Below are 27,544 nucleotides of genomic sequence, written 5' to 3' on the forward strand. Positions count from 1 at the left end.
TGTTGAGCCAACCAGCCAAAATGTGAATGCAAACAAAAAGATACTGAAGGAAAGTGAAAGTGTTACTCCAGTGAACACACAAATGACAGAAAGCGAAACAGCCTTATTGCTGATGTGGAGAAAGTTTTAGTGGTCTGGATAGAAGATCAAACCAGCCACAACATTCCCTTAAGCCAGAGCTTAATCCAAAGCAAGGCCCTAACTCTCTTCAATTCTATGAACTGAGAGAGGTAAAGAAGCTGTGGAAGAAAAGCTAGAAGCTAGCAGAGGCTGGTTCATGAGGTTTAGTGAAAGAAGCCATCTTCATAAAAGTGCTAGGTGAAGTTATCTAGAAGATGTAGCTAAGATACTTGATGAAGTTGGCTACACTAAACAACAGATTTTCAATGCAGAAGAAACAGCCTTCTATTGGAAGAGGCCATCTAGGACTTTATTTTTGGTTTCTGGGTTTTTTAATTTGTTTGGTTTTTTTTTTTTTTTTTTTTTTTTTTTAGATGGAGTCAGACTCTGTCTCCCAGGCTGGAGTGCAATGGCACAATCTCAGCTCACTGTAACTTCCACCTCCCAGGTTTAAGCAATTATCCTGCCTCAGCTTCCCTAATAGCTAGGATTTCAGGTGCCTACCGCCACACCTGGCTAGTTTTTTTTTGTTGTTGTTGTTGTTTTTTTTTTAGTAGAGGCAGGGTTTCACCATGTTGGCCAGGCTGGTCTCGAACTTCCAGCCTCAGGTGATCCACCCGCCTCAGCCTCCCAAAGTGCTGGGATTACAGGCATGAGCCACTGAGCACAGCCTCCATCTAGGACTTCCATAGCTAGAGAACAGATGTCAATGCCTGGCTTCAAAGCTTCAAAGGACAGGCTGACTCTCTTATTAAGGTCTAATGCAGCTGGTAACTTTAAGTTGAACCAATGAACATTTACCATCCCCTAAACCCTCGGGCCCTTAAGAAGTATGCTAAATGTACTCTGCTTGTGCTCTGTCAATGGAAAAACAAAGCCTGAATGACACCACATCCATTTACAGCATAGTTTACTAAAGATTTTTAAGCCCATATTGAGACAGATCAGAACAAAAAGATTTCTATCAGATTACTGCTCTAGGGTGACCAAGTGCTCTGATGGAGATATACAAGGAGATGAATGTGGTTTTCATGACTGCTCACACAACATTTATTCTGTAACCCATAAATCAAGGAGTACTTCTGACTTTCAAGTCTGATTATTTAAGAAACACATTTCCTAATGCTACAGGTGCCAGAGTGATTTATCTGATGAATGTGGAGAAAGCCAAACTGAAGATCTTGTGGAAAGAATCACCACTCTAGATGCCAGTACAAATATTCATGAATCATGAAAAGAGGTCAAAATATCAACATTAACAGGAGTGTGGAAGAAGCTGATTCCAATCCTCATGGATGACTCTGAAGGGCTCAAGATTTAAGTAGAGAAAGTAACTGCATGTACACTGGAAATAGCCAGGGGAATAGAAGTGGAGCCTGAAGGCGGGACTAATAAAACCTGAACAAATAAATTGCTTCTTAGAGAGGAGCAAAGAAAGTGGCTTCTTGAGATGGAATCTACTCCTGGGGAAGATGCTGTGAACGTTGCTAAAATGACAACAAAGGATTGAGAACAGAACTTAAACTTAGTTGATAAGTAGTGGCAGGTTTTGAGAAGTCCAATTTAGAAAGAAGTTCTCCCATGAGAAAAATGCTGTGTCTTTCATGAAAGGAGAGCCCATCCATGCAGCAAACTTCGCTGTTGTCTTATTTTAAGCAGCACAGTCACTCCAACCTTCAGCAATCACCACCCAGATCATCAACACTGAGGCAAGACCCTCCAGGATGAACGATGATTCCTTGAATTCTCAGATAACCAATAACCAATAGCATTTTTTGGCAATAAAGTATTTTTAAATTAAGGTACATGCATTTTTTAAGCATAATGCTATTGCATTCTTAATAAATTATAGTATAAACATAAATTTTATATGCACTAGGAAACCAAAACACTTGTGTGACTCGCAATATTGTGATCTTAATTTTATTTCACTGGTATGGAACCAAGCCTGTAATATCTCTGAGATATGCATGTACTAAGTTTTAAAAGTTAGAACAGATCGTATAAGAAAAAAAAGAAAAAGTAAAAGTTAGAAATACAACTGCTCAGAATAACCACAGAATGAATCAGACACATAAAGCAAAAAAGCAAGAAAGAGTTGAAAGTCTGGGATTTGCGTCCTGGCTTCCCCCACATTACCTGCAGCTTAACCTCTAACACTATTAATATTTATACTTCATCCAGGAGATAGACAGTCAATATGAAAGCACACAAGTGCTTTATGAAAAGGACCATACTTATACTGGTTCCATTACTGTGTCATGTTTCCTCATTCACAAAACATTGAAGAAAGGTGGTGAGGCCACAGCTCACGATACCAGAACTGTCAATAATAGTATGAACAGTGACAGATGCCAGAAGGAATACAATCTCTCAGTATAACAGCAGAAACCTTGGTCCAATTGGTTGCAAGAGCTACCCCTTCATTTCACTCTGGGCAGCACTTGCCAAGTGACTGCCCCGCTACCAAGATGACTCCCATGTTCATCCAGGTGTAGAAAGCACTGGATATGACCACTGCTCTATGCACCACACCTCATCATCATTTTACATATGGCATCCATCTCGGACACATTTTGTGTTGTCTTCTTTGACAACAGCAACTGGATGTGTATTAATCCAATTTCATGAGCTTGTCATCCTGGTGCTTATCACGCTATTTTTAAGCCAAAAAAGCTTGAGAAATTCTAACAAAATGCAATGCCTTTCTTGGTACCTAGCCTATTTCTAAAACGGCTTTATACTAATACTAACATTTCTCTACTACCCAACCTTCAATTTATCCAATTCTGAAGATTTTTAACAAAGCACCACCTACCGCTTATGAAAGATCACTTTGGATTCATAATCAAATGTAGCTATCAATGGACTTTCAGAAACTAACTTCATAACTTAATTCCCAATATGTTCATTAATGCATACACTTAATTTATAATATAATGTCTCCAAACAAAAGAAATGCTAAATTCAGTGGGTTTATTTATTTATTTTGAAGAGACAAGGTCTTGCTCTATCACCAGGAGTGAAGTGGCACAATCACAGCTCATTGCAGCCTCAAACTCCTCGGCTCAAGGGATTCTCCCACCTCAGCCTCCTAAGTAGTGGGGACTACAGGCACATGCCACCATGTCTAACATATGTATGTATGTATATGTGTAGATATATATATATATATATTTAAAGTTAGAGGTTAAGCTGCAGGTAATGTGGAGGAAGCCAGGACACAAATCCCAAAACATAATGAGATCCCAACATAAAGGGATCTCATTATGTTGTCCAGTCTGGTGTAGAACTCCTGGCCTCAAGCGATCCTCCTGCTTTGGCCTCCCAAAATAGAGATTACGGGCATGAGCCACTGCCTCCGAACTAAATGAGGTTTTTCAACAACAAAAAAAAAGGTATTATGAAGTATGACTCATTACTTTTTCCATTGACATTTCATTTAACTTCCAACAAAGTTCCCTCCCCAACCTTTTCTCTATTTCTTTTTTATTTTAACCAATTGCCAATATGCAATTATCTTGATAGACTATAAAAATATGAGCTTCACTTTATACTTACTTGTTCTTTATTTGGAAGAAAGCACTGATGAGAAATCCAAGCAAAGTGAGCTAGTTTTAGTTTATCTTCCCAGGAAGTTGTCTTGCTTTTAAGCTTAAGGGAAATGCCAGAATAAACAGCAGCCATTGCTACAAGTTATCTACAATTTGGAAACAATGAAAAAAATATGTTATAACATGGTCAGACTGAGCAGGCACCAGAAAGTCAACAGTATTGCAATATTGTATCTTATTGTTCACCTAATATGTATTCTTTCAAAAGTTTTTAATGAATCAACAGTTCAGTTGCGGTAAATCTACATACAAGATACTAGACTCCATGAATTTTCAGACAAAAGCATGAATCCCTGAAGGCTCAGATAACCAATAACCTATAGCATTTTTTGGCAATAAAATATTTTAAAATTAAGGTATGTACATTTTTAAGGTATGTACATGAGATTCAGACAAAAGCAGGCAGAAGATGGATGGTACACACAGAAGATGGACTATATATATTCCAGCTGTGATCAAACATCACATCCACAAAGGCAAGTGTACAGGAATCCAAGAAGGCAAAAATCGGTGTTTACATTACTTGTGGAAAGAATCATTCATACACTGTTTCCAATTAAAAGAGGAAAAGATACATAAGCAATATCTGGGGAAAGTAATGTCTCCAAGAGAAAAGGAAATCCCCCAGGGAATACTGTTATTTCAGCGGCAACAGTAACCTCCCGCTAAGACTTTTATTCATTCATGTATAAATTTACAATGCACATACACACTTCCAAAAAGACTCTACAAGAGATACTTGCACAAGGAAAAGACTGAAAATAGAAAACAAAAACGTCATGAAGTCTCGGAGGGCGCAAACATATCAAACACCTACAGTTACTATAAAACTGGGTACACTTGGCTTTGACTTTCCTAAAAGTTATAGTAAAAAGGAAGGTTAAGCCGTTTTCATTTTAGAAATTAAATTATCCTTTACTCTACTGCAAAGAAAAAGAACCATCAAGTGGTGTCAGTGTTCCCATTTTGTCAAAATGTCCAAAACGAATTCAACGATGCCTGACTTTTACGTTCAATACCACAGACCGCCACTGAGACAGCTACAAAGTGCATAACAAGTGTTTGTTGAACTGGCTGCAAAGACGACCGAGATGCTCTTCCGGGCTCCGCCAGAATTCCGCTTTCCTGGCCTCCAGCCGCCCTTACCCGGCAATGCAAAGTCCAGGGCGGACAGCAAAGCCCTGCTAGCACTCCCTGCCCAACAGAAAGAAACAAAGCAACAAGAAACAGAGAGCAGTTAGGAGGCAGGAGGGAGTTCGCCTTCACAGATGGAGCGCGTCCAGTCGGCTCTCGCCCAGATCTGCTGGCGGCACTGGAACTGGGCCGGGTGGGGGACCCCCGTCGGGGCCCAGCCTCAGGTAGGGGCTCGCCTCTGGAGAGGACCAACCCCGGGTTGGGGGCTCACCTCGGGACCTGGCTCCAGGTAGAGAGCGCACCGACGGTAGGGACTCACCTCGGGACCCGGGCCCGGTAGGGGGCTCAGCTCGAGACAGCCCCTCGTAGACGACGGAGGACAGGGGCAACGGCGGCGGCGGCGACTGTCCGGTTTCCGCAGCCCCACCACGTGGGCCCGGCCCCCACGCTTCTTCCGCCCGACGCCGGCGGCGCAGCGGAGAGGGGCGGCACGCACGCCAGGCGTCGCCAGCCGAGCGCCGAGGCGCCTCGCCCATTGGCGGAGACTGTTGCGCGTTGGAGGCCCAAGCGGCCCAGCCCGCGGCCCGCTCCGTGTCAGTCAGTCATGGAGCGGCCGCCCAAAGCGGCGGCGGGGGCGGCGGGGCGCGGGGCGTGGGGGCCCAGCTGAGCCGGCCGTCAGAGCGAGACCCTGCGGCAGAGACTACGGAGGCGGAATCAACCCGATCCCGGAGGCGGCGGCGGCGGGGGGAGCCGGAGCCGCCTGGGATGTTCAGTGAGTGCGGGGCGCTCGAGCTGGGAGGGTCGGGAGGGTCGCGAGGCGCGCGCGCGCGCGAGCGAGCGGGCGGGCGGGCGGGGACCAGGGCGGCGGGGCCTCGGCCGGGCGCGCCTCGGCTCCCGCCGGCGGGCGGTGGGGGTGGGGCGAGTGGGGGCGGGGCGGGGGGGCGACGGGCGGCTCTGCGCGGGCGCGGTGGCCGCGCCTCCGCCCTCGGCCTCCCGAGTCCCGGGCTGCGGCCGGCGGCGTGGCCTGCAGTCGGCGGCTACACCTGGACTGGCGTCGCGTTCCTGCGCAGGGGTGGGTCCTGCGGGTCGGATGCTGGGCTCGGGGAGGAGGTGGCGGGCGCCCGCGGGGCAGGGATCTCAGTGCCCGACAGCCTGATGGGGAGCACGTCTTCACAGCTCCTTTGCATGTAGGGGAAAAGGAAATGTCTTTGCGGCGAAGTCGGGATTCAACTTTGCACATGGTGATGGTGCGTGGGTGGGTGTGGAGTCGGTCTCCGCGTGTGACACGGGGGAGCCAGAGTTAGACTAGCTACTGCGGGAGCGTGCCGACCTGCAAGGGTGTCTCAGGGCTCTTTGCCTCATGACAGCAAGGTAAGGTTGGTGCGCCCATGGCGTGGGACGGGTTCGCCACCTCCAGCTCGCGAAGCTGCTAGGCTTTTGAAAATGTATTCGATAAAGGCGTTGGTTCGCAGTGAGTGGAAGATTAGAAACAGTGGTGTCATTTTAGACTTAGCGGAAGTGGAGTGCAGGAACGCTACATGCAGTTCTCCCATCAGTTGTGAAAGTCGTTGTACTGCAGATCTCGCACTCTGTGTGGTTCTGGGATCAGAAGGTAAATGCTAGTCCCATGCGGTGTTTGTCTTAAATTGCTGTACCTAAACTGACCTTGCAGATTGGAATCTCGGAATGGTGACTCCTGCGAAGAGACAGTTGGGAGCTGAGCCGAGAGGAACAGTAAGGGCGGAGCATGTTTTCTATTAGGCGATTCAAGTGTGCCAACACCTGAGTTGGGGGTGTAGGAGAGGACACGGAGGCTGTTCTCCAGTTCTTGGTCACAGCTCTACTTGGAAGTGGGAGTAGGAAAGGGAGTTTTGTGCTTAATAGGTTAGATAGGTTAAATGCATTTGGCCACAGGTTAAACTTTGGAACAGCTTAATGTAGTGGATAGGGCTTGGTGACAGTAGACCTGGATGGAAACCATGTAGCCATCTGCGTAACCTCTCTGAGCTGTAGTTTTCTCATCTGTAAAATAGGGTGATGAGGAATAACTTAAACGTGGAGTTTTATTTTGAGAGACAAGGTGTCTCTGTGTTGCCCAGGCTGGTCTCGAACTCCTAAGCTCAAGCAATCCTCCTGCCTCAGATTCCCAAATAAGGACCTTTTTAAAGGTACCCAGAAAAAGAATGAAGTATATGAAAATGGCGCCGGGCGAGGTGGCTCACACCTGTAATCCCAGCACTTAGGGAGAGACCGAGGCAGGCTGATCACGAGGTCAAGAGATCGAGACCACCCTGGCCAACATGGTGAAACCCCGTCTCTACTAAAATACAAAAATTAGCTGGGTGTGGTGGCGTGTGCCTGTAGTCCCAGCTACTTAGGAGGCTGAGGCAGGAGAATTGCTTGAACTCAGCAGGCAGAGGTTGCAGTGAGGTGAGATCCCGTCACTGTACTCCAGCCTGGTGACAGAATGAGACTCTGTCTCAAAAAAAAAAAAAAAATTGCTAAATGTTAGCTATTATGATTTCCTTTTGGCAGAATACCTTCTAGGTTCCCTGTAGTCTGAAGTTTTTTTGTGTGTTAAATGGAATATGTGCTAATTTTTTTAATGAATTATAAATCCTTCCGGCCTTGAAAATCAGTGTTAAGCTAGAAAATTTAAAAGTGAGGGCTTGTTTAAAGTATTTTTCTTTGTCATCAACAACAAATTAGATTAGTGTATCTTGGAATGGTTTTCTTGTTCCTGCCTCTAAATGTGAGGTTTATGTGTGCTTCTGTCACTGAAACTAGGTAAAGGCCTCACTTAACTACTCAGTAATTGGTTTTTGGTTTCGCAAGCAATGTGTTAGCACCTATAAAGGACATCTCTGGGCGAAAAAAGGGGGTTTTGTTTTTGCTAGTTTGTTTTGCTGGAATGGGGCTCTAGGGATCATCTGTTAAACCAGCATTACTCAGTGGACAGGACTAGAAGTCAAGTTTCCATTCTATGTTCTAAGTGGCTGACTTCTCAGGTAGTAAGTGTTCCGATCATTCTCAGCAAGCATCTGGTAAGCACTCACTGTTGTGCTCCCTCAGGAAGCCCCTGGTCATGTGTAGAATCCTTTGAGCAGCAAGATACTTTAGAATAGAAGAGCACAGACCCTTCAGCCTCATGGCCTGAGTTCCCGTCCTAGCCCTGTAACTTCTTTGGGCCTCACCTTTCCGATCTGAAGAATATGTCCTACCTAATAGGTTTCTTGTGAGCTTAAAGAAGACAATCTATGTAAAGCACTTAATTTTAAGTGCTTGAAGTGTCTTAGCGCCCGGTATGCTCAGTAAGCCTCAGGTATTTGTAGTAGTAGTCTATGAAACAGACAAGAGTTCTACTATAGAGATTTGTTCCTGGATCTGTGTGTGGAAGGGACTGTCATCAAGGAAGCTGAGATGACTAACCTGAGCTGCAAAGTGGGGTTGGAATATAGCCAGACGAGGTTGTAGTGCCAGTGTGGCAGTGCCTCCAACTACTGGAGGGCCCTGAGGGGAGAAGGTGGAGTAAGAAGAACCAAGGATTGGTCCAGTGAGGTAAACAAAGGCAGATCAGAGTAACCTGGAAATGACACAGTAAACACTGACTTTTTCTATTCTTCACACTAGTGGAGGCAGTAGAAAGTGTTTTGTTTTGAGACAGAGTTTCACTCTTGTCTCCCAAACCAGGGTGCAATGGCACGATCTCAACTCACCAAAACCTCCGCCTCCCAGGTGCAAGCAGTTCTCCTGCCTCAGCCTCTCGAGTAGCTGGGACTACTTGCACCACCACATCTAGCTAATTTTTGTAAGATTTTAGTAGAGACGGGGTTTCACTGTGTTGGCCAGGCTGATCACCTGACCTCAGGTGATTCACCTACCTTGGCGATGAGATTACAGGCATCAGTCACCACGCCTAGCGCCAGTAGAAAATTTTTGAGTTTAGCAGAGATAACATAGATAACATCAGATTAGCTTTTTGGAAAGATTATACCTTTCATAGTGTAGTATTATGTTGAAAATAGGGTCAGGTATAGTGGCTCATGCCTATAATCCTAGCACTTTGGGAGGATCACTTGAGCACAGGAGTTTGAGCCCAGCCTGGGCAACATAGTGAGACCCAGTCTCAACCAAAATAATAATAATAATAATAATAATTAAGCAGGTGTGATGATGTGCATGCCTGTGGCCCCAGCTCCTAGGGAGGCTGACGCAGGAAGATCTTTGAGCTCAGGAGGTCAAGGCTGCAGTGAGCTGTAATTATGACACTGCACTCCAACCTGGGTGACACTGCGAGACCTTGTCTCAAAATGCAAGTCTTCTATTTTACTTTTATTTTCTACTAAAATTAAAAAGCAAGTCTTGGCAGTTCCCTGTCTGCCTGTGATTTCAAAAGGAAAATGGCGGTAGAGTTGGGTATTTTCATCAAAATCTCAAAGCTTAGCACTTATAGAAGACATGAAGAAACCAGGCAGCCTTCCCTCTTAAAACTTATCTTCAAGTATATATTGTATATGCTTGATCACAAGCAGGGTTTCCCCCCAAAAGCATCACGTTTGGGCTCCCCTGTTACAGGGCACTCTTTCTCAGACACTATTTTGAACAACAAGGTGCTCTTTGGGAAAGACATAATGGGCTGGAACAACGGGAACAACCTCAGCTGGTGCTATTTTGGGATGTTTATTCAATCTTACCAAATACGTGAAACAAAAAAATAGGAAAGATTCAGTCATTATTCCTGATAGGGGTGTGGAGTATCATGAAGTGCAAGTGTTAAATGTGAAAACTAATTTTTCCAGATCTCAAAAAAAAAGAAAGTGTGTCACTGTGTGCATATGTGTGTGTGTGTATGTATATGTGTATGTATATATATATATATGAATGAATGAATGAAAAGAAGTTCTGCTCACCTCAACAGACATTGATGGCTTGGGTTGAGACTTCCAGCAAGAGCGTTGTGTATGGATTTCAGAAGTGCTTTATGGTAACAGATCTAGTAGATGGTACGTGCTCTGGAAAATGGAATTTGGTGATTCATAGTGGCTTAATTCTTTTTTTCTTTTCTTTTTATTAATAGATACAAACCAGGGAAGTTCTTTGCAACATAGTGGCTTAATTCATCACAGATGCTGGTGTTTAAGATATTCATGGATAGTTGGAGTAAACTTGTTTTGTAAATTAATATATTGCCTTATATATTTTAGATATGTGTAAATTAATAAAGATTATAGTTAGACATTTGATTTTCATCTACAACCCTCCAAGTTTTCTCTTTTTTTTAAGTTGACTAAAAAGTTTTCTTTTTAAGTTTCTTATTGCAAGGGTTAGAGTTAGACATTTTATAGAAAGAAATTAACTGCATCTCTGTTTCTCTGCTGAAGCAAATTGTCTTTTCCGTTATTTTTTTAATTGAAAAAATATTTAAGGAGTGTTGTATATTGTCAGTGTTTAGAAAACAGTATATAAAAACTTCCGTTTATGATTCTTCGTTTAGTGGTCAAAGAAGATATCCTCCCAATAAGATGTATCAAAGTGTATAGACATTTTAATAACTTTACAATGTTTGGCAGTAATAAAAGGTAACTGTGTTTTTAAAACAAACTACTAACTTTTGGAGATTTGTAGTTAGTAAGCAGAAGTGTTATTCAAAACTTAATTCAGTTCCTTAGTTGCGCTAGCCATATTTTCACTGCCCAGTAGCCCTGTGTGGCTAGTGACTACTGCTCTGAACAGTGCAGACGTAGAACACTTCCAGCATTGGCCAGAAGTCCTCTTGGACAGTAGTGCTGCTCTGGAATGAAAACTTGCAGATGATTCCATCCACTCTGAGACACACACACACACACAGCCTAAATCACCCCCCAACCCTCATGCAGGTTGTCCCCTCTTGCTCACTGAGGAAGAGTTGTCATCACTCTTCCTCAGTTCCCCCAAACAGAGGGAGAGTTCCCTGAGGACAGGGCTTTTCTTATCTTTGAAACTCATCTTAAAAACAAAGTAAGTGTTATCTAGCTTCTCCTTGGAATTCTTGAGAGTTTATTTTAAGCTCATGATCTTTTTGAATTTCTACTTGAATACTATATAACAGCATAGAAAAATTGCTTCTATACAAAATCTTATCAACATGGAAGAGTGTGGCACAATCTACAGAATGGCTATCTACACTACTTACTATGCTTGATCACATAAAGAAAACTTTCACAAATGCTCTATTTGCAAACACCACTGCAGAAAGAAATAGGATGTCCTGTTCTGAAAATAAGGGGTAACATGTTTTCCTATGCTTATCACTGTTCCCGAAACTGAACTCAAATGCAGTACATGAGGATTTGGGGATGGTCTAATGCCATTAAAACATTTATGTGTTAAACAGAGCAGCACTACTGTCCAAGAGGACTTCTGGCCAATGCTGGAAGTGTTCTACGTCTGCACTGTTCAGAGCAGTAGTCACTAGCCACACAGGGCTACTGGGCAGTGAAAATATGGCTAGCGCAACTAAGGAACTGAATTATTTTAAGTTTTGAATAACACTTCTGCTTACTAACTACAAATCTCCAAAAGTTAGTATTTTGTTTTAAAAAGACAGCTACCTTTTATTACTGCCAAACATTGTAAAGTTATTAGTTCTCTTCACTAAACAGTAATGAAAGGGTTGTAATATCTTTCAAAAAAATCAGTCTAAGTAGACCTAAAACTCCAGCTTTGCATTATTTATCATCATGATAAAGTGCATCCAATTAGCTTTGTGAAAATATAAATCACAGCTGAAAAATAAATGAACCATACTACTTTCAGTTTCAGTCATACCTCATAGAGTTTAAAAATTATGATAGCCTTTCATATTCAATCTTTGCTCAGACTGACAGAAATACGCTTGAACTAGAAGCTGTGTTTTTTCCCATGGTGTCCTAAGAAATAAAATGGCACATGAATAAGGTCATGGCTGGGGCTCAGGATGCAGTGAAGAATGTGGAGTTTTGGCAGATGGCAGCAGTGGTAGAAAGAAGGTGGAAATCATGAAATCCAGCAAACAGATGTCACAAGAAATGGATTTTCTCCATGGACCTCCATGATTTTCCATAAGCCTTGTTTCATCAACTACTTACCCTAGAGCCTTCCACCTACGCTATTCTAAACCTTCACCAGTCTCCTCACTCAGCCAGCTGACCCCACTTCTGACCTCAGTGGGCTACTGAGACTTGGGTTCTTTAACGCTTGTCTGATCTAACCAGTCACTTTTCAGCACCACCCTTCATAATCTCTCAGCTGGATGTGATGCTGCGGAACTCACCTCCTACTTGAAACTCTTTTGGCCTCTCCCACTGCAAGCCTCTCTGATGGCTCTTCCCTCCCATTTCCCTCGGCCACTGCTGCTTTGCTTTCCCCACTTCATCTCACCACTTACGCAAGACTTGCAGTCAGACCACCTTCCTGAACTCAGTCGATTAACAGACATTTCCACCTACAATACCTCTTCCTTCTCCCAGTTTTCTTAGCCAGCTTAATGGTGCCATCATCCACCATTAAAGCAACAACCAAACAAAAGGAAACAAAACACTCAAAAAGCCAGTCATGATGTTAAGATTCTGTTCTCTCCCTTACTTCGAAGAGGACACCAACTCCTATTCTAAATGGGAATTCTCTCTGAACTTAAAAAACAAATGTAGCTAGTGCAACTGAACCATTTCCAATGCGCAAATTGCTTCTCTCTCTTTAGAGAGGCAGTCTGGCTATATTGCCCAGGCTCCAACTCTTGGGCTCATGATCCTTTCCAGCTCAGCCTCCCAAGTAACTAGAATTACAGGTGCATGACACTATGCCTGACTCTACAAAGCACTTCTCAACTGGACTTTTCTAATTTTCTTCCACCTTTAGGTACTTCTCATATGGCCCTTTGAAAAGCAGCCAGAGTATACCCAAGCATAGATTTACTATTGGAAAAAAATACAGTTACTCAAAAAAAAAAAAAAAAAAAAAACAGTGGCCAGTGGTCAGAAGTTTCAGTTGAAGAGCTGATTTGAGGTTTGTGTAGTGAGTTTGCCTGAATTTATCTTGAACTCACCCCTACTCAAAGCTGCCATGCCACCTTATTGAGGCAGGGGGAGGGTGGGGGAGACAGGTAGTATTCTTTTGGCATTTCATGGAACTATGTAGTGCTTTAACTTGTGACATGGTGGGTGAGGGTACCTCCCGGCACTCTTCTACCCACCATGTACATTAGAGCCTAAGGTGGGTGGGGGTGGAGGGGTAGGAGGCAGCGTGTAACCACTGAAGAGATTGACCAGAGTTCCACACTGATAGCATCTTAAGGTGTGCCAGGGTTCCGCATATCTCCACCTCCCCATATTTCTGTAGTTGAATGTTAAGTGTGGCTGTGGTTTTCCCTGCATAGTTGTTACATTGAAATGATCGTGTGGGATTTTATATAGCAACTTTGTTGAAGTATCTGGCAACTGTCAATATATGAGAATAGGTAGATATACATCGTCTCAGAATTCTTTTGATTTCCAGAAATACTAAAAATGTGATGTCAAGAGCAGAGTATTTGACATCTGCTTTTACCTCTAAAAGTTTTTTATATAAATTGAAAATTATAAGAAATTCTGAAATGTTAACAAAGCATAATTATATCTAAACCCAATTTAAGTTTGAAAAATGTCATAATTATAGGAAAAGCTAGGCAGGTAACAAAATTGCAGTGATCGTCTCATGTATGAGTCTCTCAAGAGACTTTGGTCTAGTTTAAAGAGAGTGTTTTTTCTTCACATATCCCTTTTTGGATATTAGTAGTCTGGAAATCAGTCTGGGTAGAGGGGACCGATTTCTCTCAAGTTCATTAATTATCCATGTCACTTGAAATATGTGTATATTGGAATAAAACCCAGCTAAGTTTATTGGGTCGTGTCTCTAGTATTTGAGTTCAGTGTGGTTATGCAAGAGAGTCACTGCCCTTAGGATCCATGGCCCTACAGTTGGCTCACTGTCCACCATCAGGGAAGCTCCCTTATCATAAATGGTGGTTTGGACTCAGAGAAACTGCTATTTGGGACAGCTAATTTAAACACATTTGTTAGACTCACTATTACAAACTAGCGTCTAGCAATCTTAAATATGGTCCATGTTGATTATCATTCATTCTTACTCCGTTCTGTTTACTCTTTCATAACTTCACATCTTTTCCCTTCCTCCTGAGACACATATGTATATTGTCCCACCTTGAAGACACTGTGTCATCGCAGGGTCTGTTTTCCTGATCAGTCATTCTCGTGTCCTTCACACACGGGTTTTTTCCTGTCCAAGGTGATCTGGGAGATCCAGTCCCATCTGACTTGAATGCAAATGGACATACATTAAAATGTGTATCTGTTCCCAAATCAGCAAAAGATTGGCAGTGTGGAAGCCAGAAAGGTTTCAGTCTCAGCTAGAGTGGGGAATTGGGCTTGTTTGGGAATGTCCACAGACTAGGAGCTCTTGAAGTTAGAAGAGCAGCTTTAGTAAGTGATGGGAAGAGGCACTGGTTGGATTGACTCGTCTTGACTTTGGGCCACACTGGGAAAGGGCAGTACTGTGTGCATTTAATTTTTTTCCTCTAAATATAACACTGAGCTGGAATCTGCAGAGCTGAAATGATGTATACATATTCACACACTCGCAGGGGATTCTTATGTACAGCCAGGTTGGAGGATCATTAATAGAGCAGTGCTGATCACTGACTACAGTGATAATGGAGCAGGGACCCCACTCTCAAAGTATTGGAATCCCTGTTTTAACAATAAAAAAAAAGCCCAATTAAAAAGTAACCTAAGCCATCAATACAGTGAAACGGTAATATACCATACCCAACCAAGGTAAATTTCATATACTGAAATTTCAATGTTCAGTATATGGACATTTATTATTGTGTTTCATTATGTCACTGATTCACAACCACAGTGTTCCTTCTTTTTAACAATCACAGACCTGGTACCCCTTCTGTGTAACAAATATTTTAACTCTTTGGCAATCTAGAAATAAAATGCACAGATAATGTAATCTTTCTGTGCATATAGTTTAAAATATATATGTCCTAAAATTTTATATTTATATGTATGTATTCTTGTGAGTATGTCTCTAGCCTTCACAGTTTGTTCTGTTGTATAACTTGTAGGGAATTGAAGAGTAGGTCTTCAGAGTATATTTGTAAAGGGCTCCCACAAATCAGTTTAGAAGGAAATAATTATTTGCAAATGGTGTTGGGACAGTGTGTAAGCTGTAGTCACTGGGCAAAACATTTATTTGGTTATTCACCACACATCATACACTAAAAGAAACTGCAGATGGACAAAAATTAGATACAAGTAATTTTTCTATGTTTAAAGAAAAATATGACCAGGCATGGTAGCTCATGCCTGTAATCCCAACACCTTGGGAGACTCAGGTGGGAGAACTGCTTGAGCCCAGGAGTTTGAGACCACCCTGGGCAACATAGCAAAACCCCCTCTCTACTAAAATAAATAAATAAATAGTAAAAATAAATAAATAACAGATTTCTGGAAAAGGTGGAATTTTACATCTTAAAAAGAATGGAAGGGCCGGGCATGGTGGCTAACGCCTGTAATCCCAGCACTTCGGGGGGCCAAGGCAGGAGGTCACTTGAGGTAAGGTGAAACCTGGCCAACATGGTGAAACCCTGTCTCTACTAAAATTATAAAAATTAGCCAGGCATGGTAGCGTGGGCCTATAATCCCAGCTACTCAGGAGGCTGAGGCAGGAAAATCACCTGAACCCAGGAAGTGGAGGTTTCAGTGAGCTAAGATCTTGCCACTGTACTCCAGCCTAGGCAATAGAGCAAGACACTGTCTCAAAAAAGAAAGAGAGGAAGAACTCTCAAAGGAAAATTCAAATGCATGTAACTGAAACCGAAAACTTAAACACATCCAAATAAATGATCAAAAACAGATCTCCCACATAAAACAACTGGGAAACCTTGATTTAGAGAATGTTACTTTGGTTGTGTGTGTATGGGTATGTGAAATGCATTCCAAAATGGACACTATATTTTGGTTCTGGAAGGGAATGTATGTTTTACATGACAAAAGTGAACCCACAAAATTCATCCAGCTGTCATTGGTCATCTGGACTTTTTATTTCTGGCAAAGTAGTGTTTGAGGCTGTGGCAATACTCAGGGCTCCTGTCGTTCTTGATAAACTCAATAGTCAAAGGAAACAATGCCTCTCTTTTTTTCTTTTTGTTTTTGTGAACCCACAAATTAGCTTGAATTATTCAAAAATAATTTACTTCTGCTTAGGTCACTTCCTACCACTTCCCTTTCTTACAGGAATTTATGAGACATATACTAACACATATACATATTCTCTTAGTATTGTGCTGCCTTTCTGTACCTGCGGTTTAAATAAAGAGTGGAAAAGGTAAATAATATTATACAATTAAAATGAAAATACATTTTTTAAATCCCTGACTTAGAGCTGGCAGCCTTTTCCTTGCTATTAAGAAAAAATATCGCAGCCCCTTTCACCATTGTTAACTTCATACTTTGTTAACATCTATTTGTCCAGTTTCTGCGGTCTTTGATTTGGTACTGCCTCCTGCCTGCTTTTTTGGCTGGTTCACTGCTAATTAACACCTCTCTCACAGAGTAGGCAGGAGAAACCAAAGGCCCTAAATTTCAAACTGACACTGTTTGCTTTTTGTTAGCTTCTCTAATGAAAAGTTTCATGGGGCTGATTGGAATCTTGGTATTAAACAGTTTGGGGGGTGATCTTTAAGGACTTTATTATCGATGCTTTTCCTATTTTCTGTAATTGAAGTTGGCTGTATTGTCATTGGAGAAACAGACAAAATGGAAGCCTGTACCACGTTGGTATTAGAACTTAGATTTGCATCTTTACTAGGCCACTTAGCCACGTGGCTGGTCTTCCTCTCCCACGTATCCTATCCATCTGCAATGGTGCAGTCGGATGGATTGCTTCCCCAGGCCCCTGATGTCTCTGTGTCCTGTGGTTGCCTCCCTCGAAGGTCATGAAACGAGTGCGTACTGAGCAGATTCAGATGGCAGTGTCCTGCTACCTCAAACGCCGGCAGTATGTGGACTCAGATGGTCCCCTGAAACAAGGACTGCGGCTGTCACAGACTGCTGAAGAGATGGCGGCCAATCTCACGGGTAATGATGGGGGCTTGTCTGGTGGGGTGAGCCTGGAACGGGAGAACTCACGTCAGTATCCATGTGGAAATACTTCCCCTCTTCTCAGGATAGTGCTAGAGAGCAGACCAAAAACCTCAGTGAGCTACATTAAGTGAATGATGTTGGCCTCAGAGACCCTGTCAGTCATTCAGAGCCATGCTCACATGTCACTTCTAATAACCTCTGTGGTTCCCCTGGCTAAAGTCATTTCCTTCCTCAGAACTCAGTTACTTTATCTGTACCTGATGATATGTGCAACTTTTTCCTTCTGTAAACAATTAACCTTCAAGATCCTTAGGGCCAGGATCTCCCTCTGTCCCCTTCTTGTACAGATTCCCCCTCCAGCATGGAGCCTCGCATGTGGAAGTCGGGTTCGTTGAGTGAATTAGTACTTCAGGATCCATGGTTGGAATATTAGTATTGTAGACACATTCCTGAGGTTTTTAAAATTTGTTTTTGTTTTGAAATCAGATTCTATTTTAGAAAAACTTGAGGTGAATCCATCTGTACTGAGAAGTACAGTCATCTCTCAGTATCCATAAAGGACTGGTTCCAGGACCCTTCAATGGATACCAAAGTCCACAAATACTCAAGTCCCTGATAAGACGTGGTATATTTGGCCTAGTAGGTTACATTACACACATCCTCCTGTAGTCTTTAAATCATCTCTAGATTACTTATAATACCTAATACAATACCTACATATTACTCTTTCACGTGGATTCATCATAATATTCAGCACCTGGTAAATTCAAAATTTGCTTCTTGGGACTGAATTTTTTTCCTTAAATATTTTTGATCTACAGTCATTTGAATCCATGGATGTAAAACCCATAGATGCAGAGGACCAACTGTAATTGTTAGCTATTTTGTGAGTTTATGTTTTTATGTAATATATCTTTTTTTTTTTTTTTTGAGACAGGGTCTCTCTCTCTCTCTCTGTCACCCAATCACCCAGACCGGAGTGCGGTGGTGCAGTCACAGCTCACTGCAGCCTCAACCTTCCAGGCCCAAGTGATTCTTCCATCTCAGCCTCCCAAGTAGCTTGGACCACAGGCATGCATAACCACCTGGCTAATTTTTTTTTTCTTGTTATTCTTCTTAGAGATGGGGTCTCACCATGTTGCCCTGGCTGGTCACAATCTCCTGGCCTCAAGTGATCCTCCCACCTTGGCCTCCCAAAGTGCTGGGATTATAGGTGTGAGCCACTGCACCTGGCATAACATGACTTTCTTTTAGTCAACTTATTTACTAGAGATTGTGAAAAAAAAATTGCTGGGATGCTTTAGGATTATTATAAACTACTTTAGTGACTGTGTGTGGAGGTGGAGTTAGTAATGATTTCTGCAGCTCAGCCTCGATTCCCTTTCTTATATGCTCAGACTACATCCTTCTCTCTTCTTTGTTCTTGGACTTCCTGTGCTCTTCCAAATATCTGTCACCACCTGTTCCATTTCTTAATGGTTTCATCCTCCATCCTAGTAACAGCAGTTGCTTCATCTCCCTCTTTTCATAGACCTTTGAAGTCAAGGACCCAAGGTTCATTGACATTGCTATAGGAAGAGAGTGCTAGGACAGTAACAACCTGAGGATGCTTCTGAAGGAATGGTTCCTGACTCCCTCTGAAACACTAACAGAAGCCCAGTCAGCAGTCTGCGTTCACTTATTTCAGGGTCAGATCCACCCATTCTTCCTTTCCTTCAAACTCCTCAGAGATACGCTTGATCAAAACAGGGCCAGATGATGGCCTTGGTATAGAATACTAAGTGCCTCATTGTTCGAATAGGGAAGTTTATTTACAAGGCCTCTGTCCCACTGTAGAGTAATTCATTCTGAACTTGCTATCCAGCTGTTTGAAAAATCTGCTGCTGCCCTGCATCCTTTGGAACCAGAGAGCAGTAATTCTTGTTGTTGATAGAAAGTAGAAATGAACATTATTAAACAGTCTTCCAGAACTTTGCTCATCTAAGTTGTCTTAGTTTCAATAGGATAGCTTATTAGGAGAAAGTGTTGTTGCTGGAAAACTGCCAGGAAAAGTGAGAAACATGAAATATGATTATCAGAAGATTCCGTCCTGGATTTTTTCATCAATCAGGTAATCAGAAGAATCTGCCTTTATTCAGCAGACATTTAGTGCATATCTGCTTATAGGCTACGTGCTGAAAAGTTCTAGAGATAGCTATGATTCGACCCTAGCTCTAAGAAGCTAAGTGTTCTAGTTGGGAAGTGAGGCAGGTAAATCACTGATTATAGAAGAGTATCAGGTAGTAAGTTCTGCGAAGGAGGAGGTTCAGTGGTAGCAGAAAAGATGATCATCCAAATTAGGCTGGCAAACCAAGGAAGTCTCCCCAGAAGGTCTTGTGGTTCCTGACATATAGTTGGGGGTCAGTAAATAGTCAAAGGAGCGAGCTGAGTTTCAAAGGAACCATGAGACATTTACCAGGGAACAAATTGGAGGAGGGTATCCATGTTTTCAAATGTGAATTTTAGAAAAATTAGTCCAGTGGCAGTACTGATAGGGCCCAGCCCAGGTTAGAATCAGGGAAAGTAGTTAGAAGGTGCAGTCCAGTGAGAAATGAGGACAGCTTCAGTTGAAGAAGTGGTCATGAGAGTGGAGAGGAGAGGATACATTTTAGGAATCCATAGGATGTAGCGATAGAATAACTAAAGGTGGGGGCAAGAAGAAGGAGAAGGAGGAGTCCTGCCCTTGCATGTGGGCTTTCAGCAGGTCCTCCGTTTCTGGCTGTTTCTGCCTTCTCATGGCATAGGTAGACTTTCCTCTCACCTGTGTTTCCCTTTCTGTGTATTTCCTGTTACGGCTTCCTCAGTCCTGCTACATTCATCGTCATTTCTCCATCCACATTCCATTGTCCAAAATGCATTACTGTTTCATTCAGGACACTGTTAAAGGTGGCTTCACTTGGTTTTTAGTCACCTTCTTTCCCCAGTGTTCTCCACTCCTCCTGTAAACAGGAGGAGAATGGTTTTCATTTTTTGTTTTAAGAAAGGATAAACTCACAGATTGGAGATATGTGAGTGTGTGTTTACATACTGAATATTGAGACTTCCGCCTTGTTCCCCTCATGCCAATTCATCTGCCCAGAATGCTGCAGCCGGCACACATGCCCCAGGAAGGCAAGTAAATGATCCTTCACTGGTGAGTCCAACTTGCCCAAGAAGAAAGACCAAAAGATAGTGATATTAGGGCATTGCTCACCCTGGTCACCCTGGAGGATGAGCCTCACCACCCCAAGTTTCCATCAATGCTGGAGTGCCTCACTGTCAGACAGCCAGGGGCCATTGGACCCTTGAAGATACATCTCATAAGAAGGGCAGATGGAAAGAAACAGAAGAAAACTTCAAAAATACCTTGTTTCTAATACTTAAGTCTCAAAAATTATATCCTGTTGGGGGAAAAAAATGTTGAGAATGAAAAAAGTTGTCAGATACATGAGAGTAAGAAATAAAAAAATCATTAGGTATTTTAAGTAATCTAGGGGGAAATAGTAAAAGGGTAGAAAGGTGAGGAAGGCTTTCAGAAAGTAGAGCAAAAAAGACAAGAAATGGAATAATGGGAGAAAAAAAATTAAAGGATTGGTTCACGGGATCTGATCTTGAAATTGCAGGAGTCTCAGAAGATAGGAAGGAATTATCAAAATGATTCAAGAAAATTTCTCAGAACTAGAAGACATTAATTTCTAGATTGGAAGGGCCTGCTAAGTGCCCAGCACAATGGTTGACAGTGGACCCACACCAAGGCACCTGTGAAATGTCAGAACATAGGGTCAAACGTTTCCTGATGAATCTTTCAAGAGTTTATGCACCTGTCCACTCTCTTTCACCTTGCCATGTGCTTTATGCCTTTCCTTCTCTGGCCCTCATTTTGTTGGGCTTCAGAAGGGTGAGGAGAGAAACAAGTGTCATCAGTCTGTCATATTTAACCAGGACCCAGCACACTTCGGAAACCTGCTGAAACATCAGTTGCTGTGCATGCATGCACTGCACCCTCCTCCACCCATCCTGCCACATACTGGATTAATAATCATCTCTCTGTTTCCTACCCTGCCTTGTGTATTTTCTCCTCTTTAGTGCAATCAGAATCTGGTTGTGCCAACATAGTGTCTGCAGCCCCTTGCCAGGCAGAACCCCAGCAATATGAAGTACAGTTTGGACGACTGCGGAATTTTCTCACCGGTAAGTACGCAGCTCTAGAACCTTTTCTTATTAAGAAACAGAATAGGCCAGGTGTTTGAGAACAGCCTGGCCAACATAGTGAAACTTAGTCTCTACTAAACATACAGAAAATTAGCCAGGCCTGGTGGCAGGCACCTGTAATCCCAGCTACTCTGTAGGCTGAGGCAGGAGAATCGCTTGAACCTGGGAGGCGGAGGTTGCAAAGAGCTGAGATCACACCACTGCATTCCAGCCCTGGCAACAGTGCGAACTCTGTCTCAAAAAAAAAAGAAACAGAGTAATACAGACCAACATGGGGCACACTGCTTATGAGTTAGCCCTGCTCCACAAGGAGCAGTAAAAAGAAAAATAAAAAAATAGAGTAATGTAAATTTCCCTCAGAACCAACTATCTTCCACAACTGGTGTTAGGTACTAGGGATTCGAAGGTACTTTTAGCACAGTTCTTACATTCAAACTTATGGTCTATTGGAATTCCTGAGAGAGTTCAATCATGAGGTTTAAGTTTACAAGGGCAGAGCTCTGGTCGTTTTATTCATGGCTTTCGACACAGTGACTTGTAACTTGTATTAAATAAGCAAAAGCTGTCAGCTATGCAGAGAAACATCCTTAAATACAGCACATTTGAAATGTACATTATATTGCTACTAATAACATAGTACATTTCACAATGGTCTTTGCCCCTTATTTCCAAAAGTGTAAGTAAATAGTCCTTATGAATAAACAGGTAAAAATTCTAGAAGTCATCATTTAGACCAGTTTCTGAGTGGGCAGAATGACCACTTGAGATAAGAATAAAAAAGGTACTAGGCTGGGCTTGGTGGCTCACGCCTGTAATCCCACCACTTTGGGAGGCCGGGGCGGGTGGATCTCCTAGGTCAGGAGTTCAAGATCAGCCTGGCCAACATGGTGAAACCCCATCTCTTTAAAAAAAAAGAAAGAATTAAAAATTACCGTCTATTAGGAAGAAAACCATTAAGAGCCCAGAAGATCAGTGGGAAAGGGATATGAATATAAAAATTTACACCAGAATAACTCACTTTAGCAGTCAACTGAGTGTTTAATACTTCACTGCAAAAATCATTGCAATTCTGTAATAATAAAATTATGCCAGGTCGGGCATGGTGGCTCACGCTTGTAATCCAAGCACTTTGAAGGCCAAGGCAGGCAGATCACCTGAGGTCGGGAGTTCAAGACCAGCCTGACCAACATGGTGAAACCCTGTCTTTAAAAAATAATAATAAGTAAATAAAATTATGCCAATGAATTTATTTTATTATACAGCTATGCTTCAGTGATTTTTTAAAAATGTATGTAATGTCATTAGGGTCATCTGAGGGTCACTCATAATGGAAATAAGTCATGTCCATGACAAGAGCCATCTTACTGTCATGAGTCAGAATATATCACTATTATAATTATACATTTGGTGATTTACTTTTTTGTCTGTTTTCCTCATTAGACTATATGCTCCGTTGAGGGCAGGGACCATATCAATATATCTTATGACAATATCTACCCTGGCACATAGTCAGCACTTAACATAAATGTAGGCTGAATGAATGAAGGAGACAGGCTCAAAGAAGCCAGATAATTTCCTTCTTTTTCTTTTTTAGAGGCAGGGTCTTGCTTTGTTGCCCAGGCAGGAGTGCAGTGCCATGATCATAGCTCACTGCAGTCTCGACCTTCTGGCATCAAGCAATCCACCCATCTCAGCCTCCTGAGTAGCTGGGACCACAAGCATGCTCCATCACACCTGGCTAATTTGTTTTTATTTTTTTGTAGAGACAGGGTCTCACTACATTTCCCAGACTGGTTTCAAACTCCAGGCCTCAAGCAGTCCTCCCATCTTGGCTTCCCAAAGTGCTGGGATTATAGGCACAAGCCACCACACCCAGCCAAGACATTTCTTTCTCTACCAGCTTCCCCACCCCTAGTGTGGTGAAGTAAATCTGTCATGGAGAGATAAATATCATATTTTTTTAACTGAGTAAAATAACTTTCTAAAAACTGAGTTAAAGTTGCTTAAAGCCTCAGAAACCAATGCCAATGATAAAAAATGTCTTTACATTTTTATCTCTAAATGAAAAAAAACCCTTCTTATTATAAATTCAGTTTTTCTTTTTTTATCCTTAGTAGAAATTGAGCACTGCACTGAAATATTTAACATTTATATGATATGCAGAATTAATGGAACTTCCTTCTTTTCTGTTTAAACATAATAGACTCATTTTACTGAAGCTTTGATCTTCATGATTTTTCATTTTTGTAACTATTAAACAGACTATTCTCTACAGTTCTATCACCCAGCACCCATGAAACTGATAAGATAAACCCCCTAGAGGGTTTTATTTTGTAACCTTTATTTCCTGTAATATTTTGACCATTTTCCTCAACTGTAGACTATAGTAAATATAGATTTTTTCCTTTAAAATACTAACCATTATGGGGGTCAAGTAAAACTAGGATAACTCTTAAGTGTGTGTAAGGCCAGGTATATTATTTTGGTTTATATATTGATTATACTCATCTTTACCATTAAGAATTATTAGCCCAAGATTGTTTGGTCAGAACTTTATATTTCAAAAGATTATAATCTATCAACCATTTCCTTTAAGTTCTTGTTTTGTTTCAGAACTGAGAAAGTTGTCTGCTGTTTTGTCTCTAATTTAATTCTTTAATCTTTTGGTTTAAAAGATCACTATTTAAAGGTGGTTAATATACGTTAATCACTTTGGATTGCGTCTCCTGGAACAATTTTCTCTACCCTCAGATCTCTGAAGAGCAGTCAACCAAATCAAATGAACAGTTATTTCCTGAGCGCCAAGATAAAGTATAAGATGTACTCATTAATCTATTTTGGAACATAAAACTATATACATAAAAAGACTATAGGTAAAAGTTTTTAAATAAAATTTGAATATCACAGAAGCACTTTCACAGACCAGTATGAGATCAGTTGCTGAATTATATACATATAGGAATTGCATTCAAGTCAGCACTTGAAGGATGGGTTGAGTTTCAGTAGATTGGAAGAGGAGTGATTTGGTTCGGAAATATCATGAGAAAAAAGGCAGGCTTAACAACTGTACAGAAACAACTAAGGCTTTCTTAAGAATGGGGCTTTCAGACTGGGGATCAATGAATATTAGTTTGAAAGCAGTTTGTAAAATTATTTGTAAGAGGAATGGCAGAGAGACTGACCTGTTAATTAAAGTGCACAGCAATCTTGAGAAATGAAGTGAGGAAGGACCAGAATTTGATGGCATTGGGGAAATGGAAGGCAGGGGCTTCATTTCATAGTTAAATTACCAAGGTAGAATCTCCAAGGCCCAGGAGTAAAGGAGGAAGAAGAGGTGACAATGGCTCAGGCTTTGAGACTAGAGTGGAGATTAAGTTTTATTGAACAGAAATAAGTCAGAAGAGTTTATAATTTTTTACTTGTCATGACAGTGGCATCCTACTGCATAGCTTGCAGTGGGAACTTTGAAGCTAGGATTTAGTAGAAAGATACAGACTTGTGATAAAGAACATGCAGCATCAGCTACATGAAGATGCTAATTAAAGTTTTAAGAAATGATAAAATCTCAAAGGAGGATACTAGGTAAGAATTTATAAGAGTATCTAAGCCTGTATCCACCTGAATGTATTTTTCCTCCACAGGTTGTCCATAGATGAGAGATTCTGTGAGCTCACCTATTGCAGTAGGCCCTTATCTTCAGGAGGTGTAGTGGGAAGAGCACAGACTTAAAGTGAAATGAGCGTCTGAGGAATAACAGGAGGCAGAGGAACTAAAAAGGGAATGATGTTAAAAGCAGGACCAAGTAGTGTGAGATTTCAGAATAAAGGACAGAGAAATACTAGTCGATAGATAGGATCTATCTGAAGAGAGGTAGAGGAGAATGACGACTGACAGGATTAGTTTTGTTTAATTTAGTATCCTTTTTACTACCAATTTCCATGAACTCCATGAAAAACTCTCATTTTTTTCTCATTTACTGCCAGTAGAGTTCAGCACCAGGTAGGCATTCGTTACATTTCAGTGGGTAGATAGAAGGAAGAAAAAGTGTACTTTCAGAGGATATGTTTGTTACTTTTGCAGCTAGAAAAAATATATATTTTAAGTGAGTACACTTTCAGTAAAATATAGAGTGTGTTATGATTGCAAGGAACAAAATTAAAATGGGAGTTAGAATTCTTAATCTCACCTTCTTCCAAATTGATCAATTATTATGTTTTATACCCAGCACACTATTCTCTTCAGACAAGAGAGAGCAATTAAGCAATTTTGAAACTATGAGCTGAAGCAACAGTGAATTTCAGTAAGTTTTAAAGTAGTACATCACTATTTGTTGATAGCTAGATTTTTTTTCTAAACTTAATTAAAATGCCTCTCATTTTAGAAAACAAGCCTGAAATTATGTTTCTAAGGCATTGAAGACAATCCTTCATCCCAATAAAATACAAAAGAAAAAGAAATACCAAAATCCAGTCACGGTTCTCCAAAGAAACAGAGCCAAGAGCCAATAGGATGAATACATAGAGGTGTACTTTAAGGAATTGTCTCATGCAGTTGTGGAGGCTTGGCACGTGTTGCAGTTTAAATCCAAAGCCTCTCTGCTGGCAGAATTCTTTCTTCCTAGGGGAAGATAAGTCTTTTTCTATTAAAGCCTAAACTGATTGATGGATTGATTGGATGAGGCCCACCCAGTTTATGGAAGGTAATCTGCTTTTACTCAAAGTTGACTGACTTAAACAAACGTGTTAATCTCATCCAAAAACAAAAACAAAATCCTTCACAGAAACATTCAAAATAATGTTTGAATATCTAGGTACCCTGCTCACCCCCTTCCTCCAATCCCCTCAGTTTGACATGTAAAAGTAACAATCATAAGTCCACCCCTTGTTAATTCGGCACCTGTATGCATCTCCTTATTCCATACTTAATCTCCAAATAAAGAGAATAACAAGTTCATACTCCACCTAACCTGATAGCATTATCCTGTGGACAACCAAAAAACACACTAAATTTTTCCCTGGAGGAGAATGCAAAGTCCTTGGGTGATGTTTACTCCTCTCTGTGATACTCCATAATTTAGATACTGTGAGGTAAAATTAATAATACTTAAATACTATGATATGAAGTCTGGCTGGGCATGGTGGCTCACACCCTTAATCCCAGCACTTTGGGAGGCTTAGGTGGGCAGATCATTTTGAGGTCAGGAGCTCAAGACCAACCTGGCCACCATGGTGAAACCTCATCTCTACTTTAAAAAAAAAGTATATATTTATATATACACAACACACACACACACTAGCTGGATGTGGTGTTACACACCTGTAATCCTAGCTACTCAGGAGGCTGAGGCAGGAGAATCACTTGAACCCAGGAGGCAGAGGATGCAGTAATCCAAGATCCCACCACTGCACTCCTGCCTGGGCAATGGAGCAAGACTCCATCTCAAAAAAATAAAGTCAGTAATCCAATGTTATATGATAAGGGGACAAGAAAGGAAAGAAAGACATTTGCTTAATATATATCTATATATAGATATACATACCCAAACATTCATAACAAAATAAGAAATATAACAATTAGAGTTCTCGTTTCTGTAGCTGGTCACATGGTAGTTGCTGTATTCGTGGCTGCCTTCTTCCGCTACCCATTCTGTATTCCCTTTGCACTCAACTAGCAAGCTGACTGTGGTTCTTTACCTGGTGGGGTGACCCACACCTTCATTCTTCAGGGGTGCGGGCCGTTCGTAGTCCTGTATGGAGTGTTGTCATTTTCATCGACTGTAATCATGGGGCAGGATACAGAGATGTCCTAAGGGATCTTCTTAACCCAGACATACTCCTCCTTACCCCCATCGTCTAGTAGTTCCAGTTCCTCTTGTCAGGATCAGTCACCCCAGCCAACACTGTAATTCCCTTCCTTGCCTGTTGATTCAGAGGTGTGAGAAGCCCAAAGTGGCTGTGTGGCTATCTTAACTTCCAGTTTAGTGGAATTATTGTAATTTTTCATCTTCTAAATAATGTATTTGAGTAAGGATACATTTATTCTGAAATGCATATTATGAGTATTATACAGATTGATTTACCTTGTGAGAAAATGAAATAGGGTATTAAGCAGAGATAATATGCAGATACCTTTTATCATCAAATTAGGGAGCAGGATTCTCTGATGCAGTATTCATTAGTCTTAAATCCTATATTAATAATGCCTTTTCATGAAAAAGAGAGGTTCGAGAACATAAGTGCTGACTTTAAACATTTTTATTTTATTTAAATATGTGCAAAC

At 41.5% G+C, this 27,544-nt stretch overlaps 2 protein-coding genes across 17 annotated transcripts in view; one reads left to right on the forward strand and one right to left on the reverse strand.

Annotated features, from left to right (window-relative positions):
* Window positions 1-5,345, reverse strand: part of URB2 (URB2 ribosome biogenesis homolog) — a 35,098-nt gene extending 29,753 nt beyond the window's left edge. For 12 of the 14 annotated variants that reach the window (XR_004737099.3, XR_013529758.1, XR_013529760.1 and 9 more), the window contains exons 1-2: window positions 5,188-5,345; window positions 3,682-3,820 (exon numbers count right to left, since the gene is read on the reverse strand). Coding sequence is in view for 6 of the 14 variants with exons in the window: in XM_035281363.3 (XP_035137254.2) it covers window positions 3,682-3,807 (126 nt within the window). In the remaining 8 variants the exon portion in view is untranslated. Of the gene's footprint in view, window positions 1-3,681; window positions 3,821-5,139 lie in introns of all 14 variants that reach the window. The other 2 variants (XM_078356672.1, XM_035281362.3) reach the window with 1 other exon arrangement.
* Window positions 5,346-5,468: 123 nt separating this feature from the next.
* Window positions 5,469-27,544, forward strand: part of TAF5L (TATA-box binding protein associated factor 5 like) — a 32,718-nt gene continuing 10,642 nt past the window's right edge. For 2 of the 3 annotated variants that reach the window (XM_035281372.3, XM_035281374.3), the window contains exons 1-3: window positions 5,469-5,640; window positions 16,885-17,029; window positions 21,140-21,244. In XM_035281372.3, coding sequence (XP_035137263.1) covers window positions 16,888-17,029; window positions 21,140-21,244 — 247 coding nt within the window. In that variant the 5' untranslated portion in view covers window positions 5,469-5,640; window positions 16,885-16,887. Of the gene's footprint in view, window positions 5,641-5,849; window positions 5,941-16,884; window positions 17,030-21,139; window positions 21,245-27,544 lie in introns of those variants that run through there. The other variant, XM_008985288.5, reaches the window with a different exon arrangement.

This window comes from Callithrix jacchus, chromosome 19, assembly GCF_049354715.1.
Source record: "Callithrix jacchus isolate 240 chromosome 19, calJac240_pri, whole genome shotgun sequence".
Taxonomy (NCBI): Eukaryota; Metazoa; Chordata; class Mammalia; order Primates; family Cebidae; genus Callithrix; species Callithrix jacchus.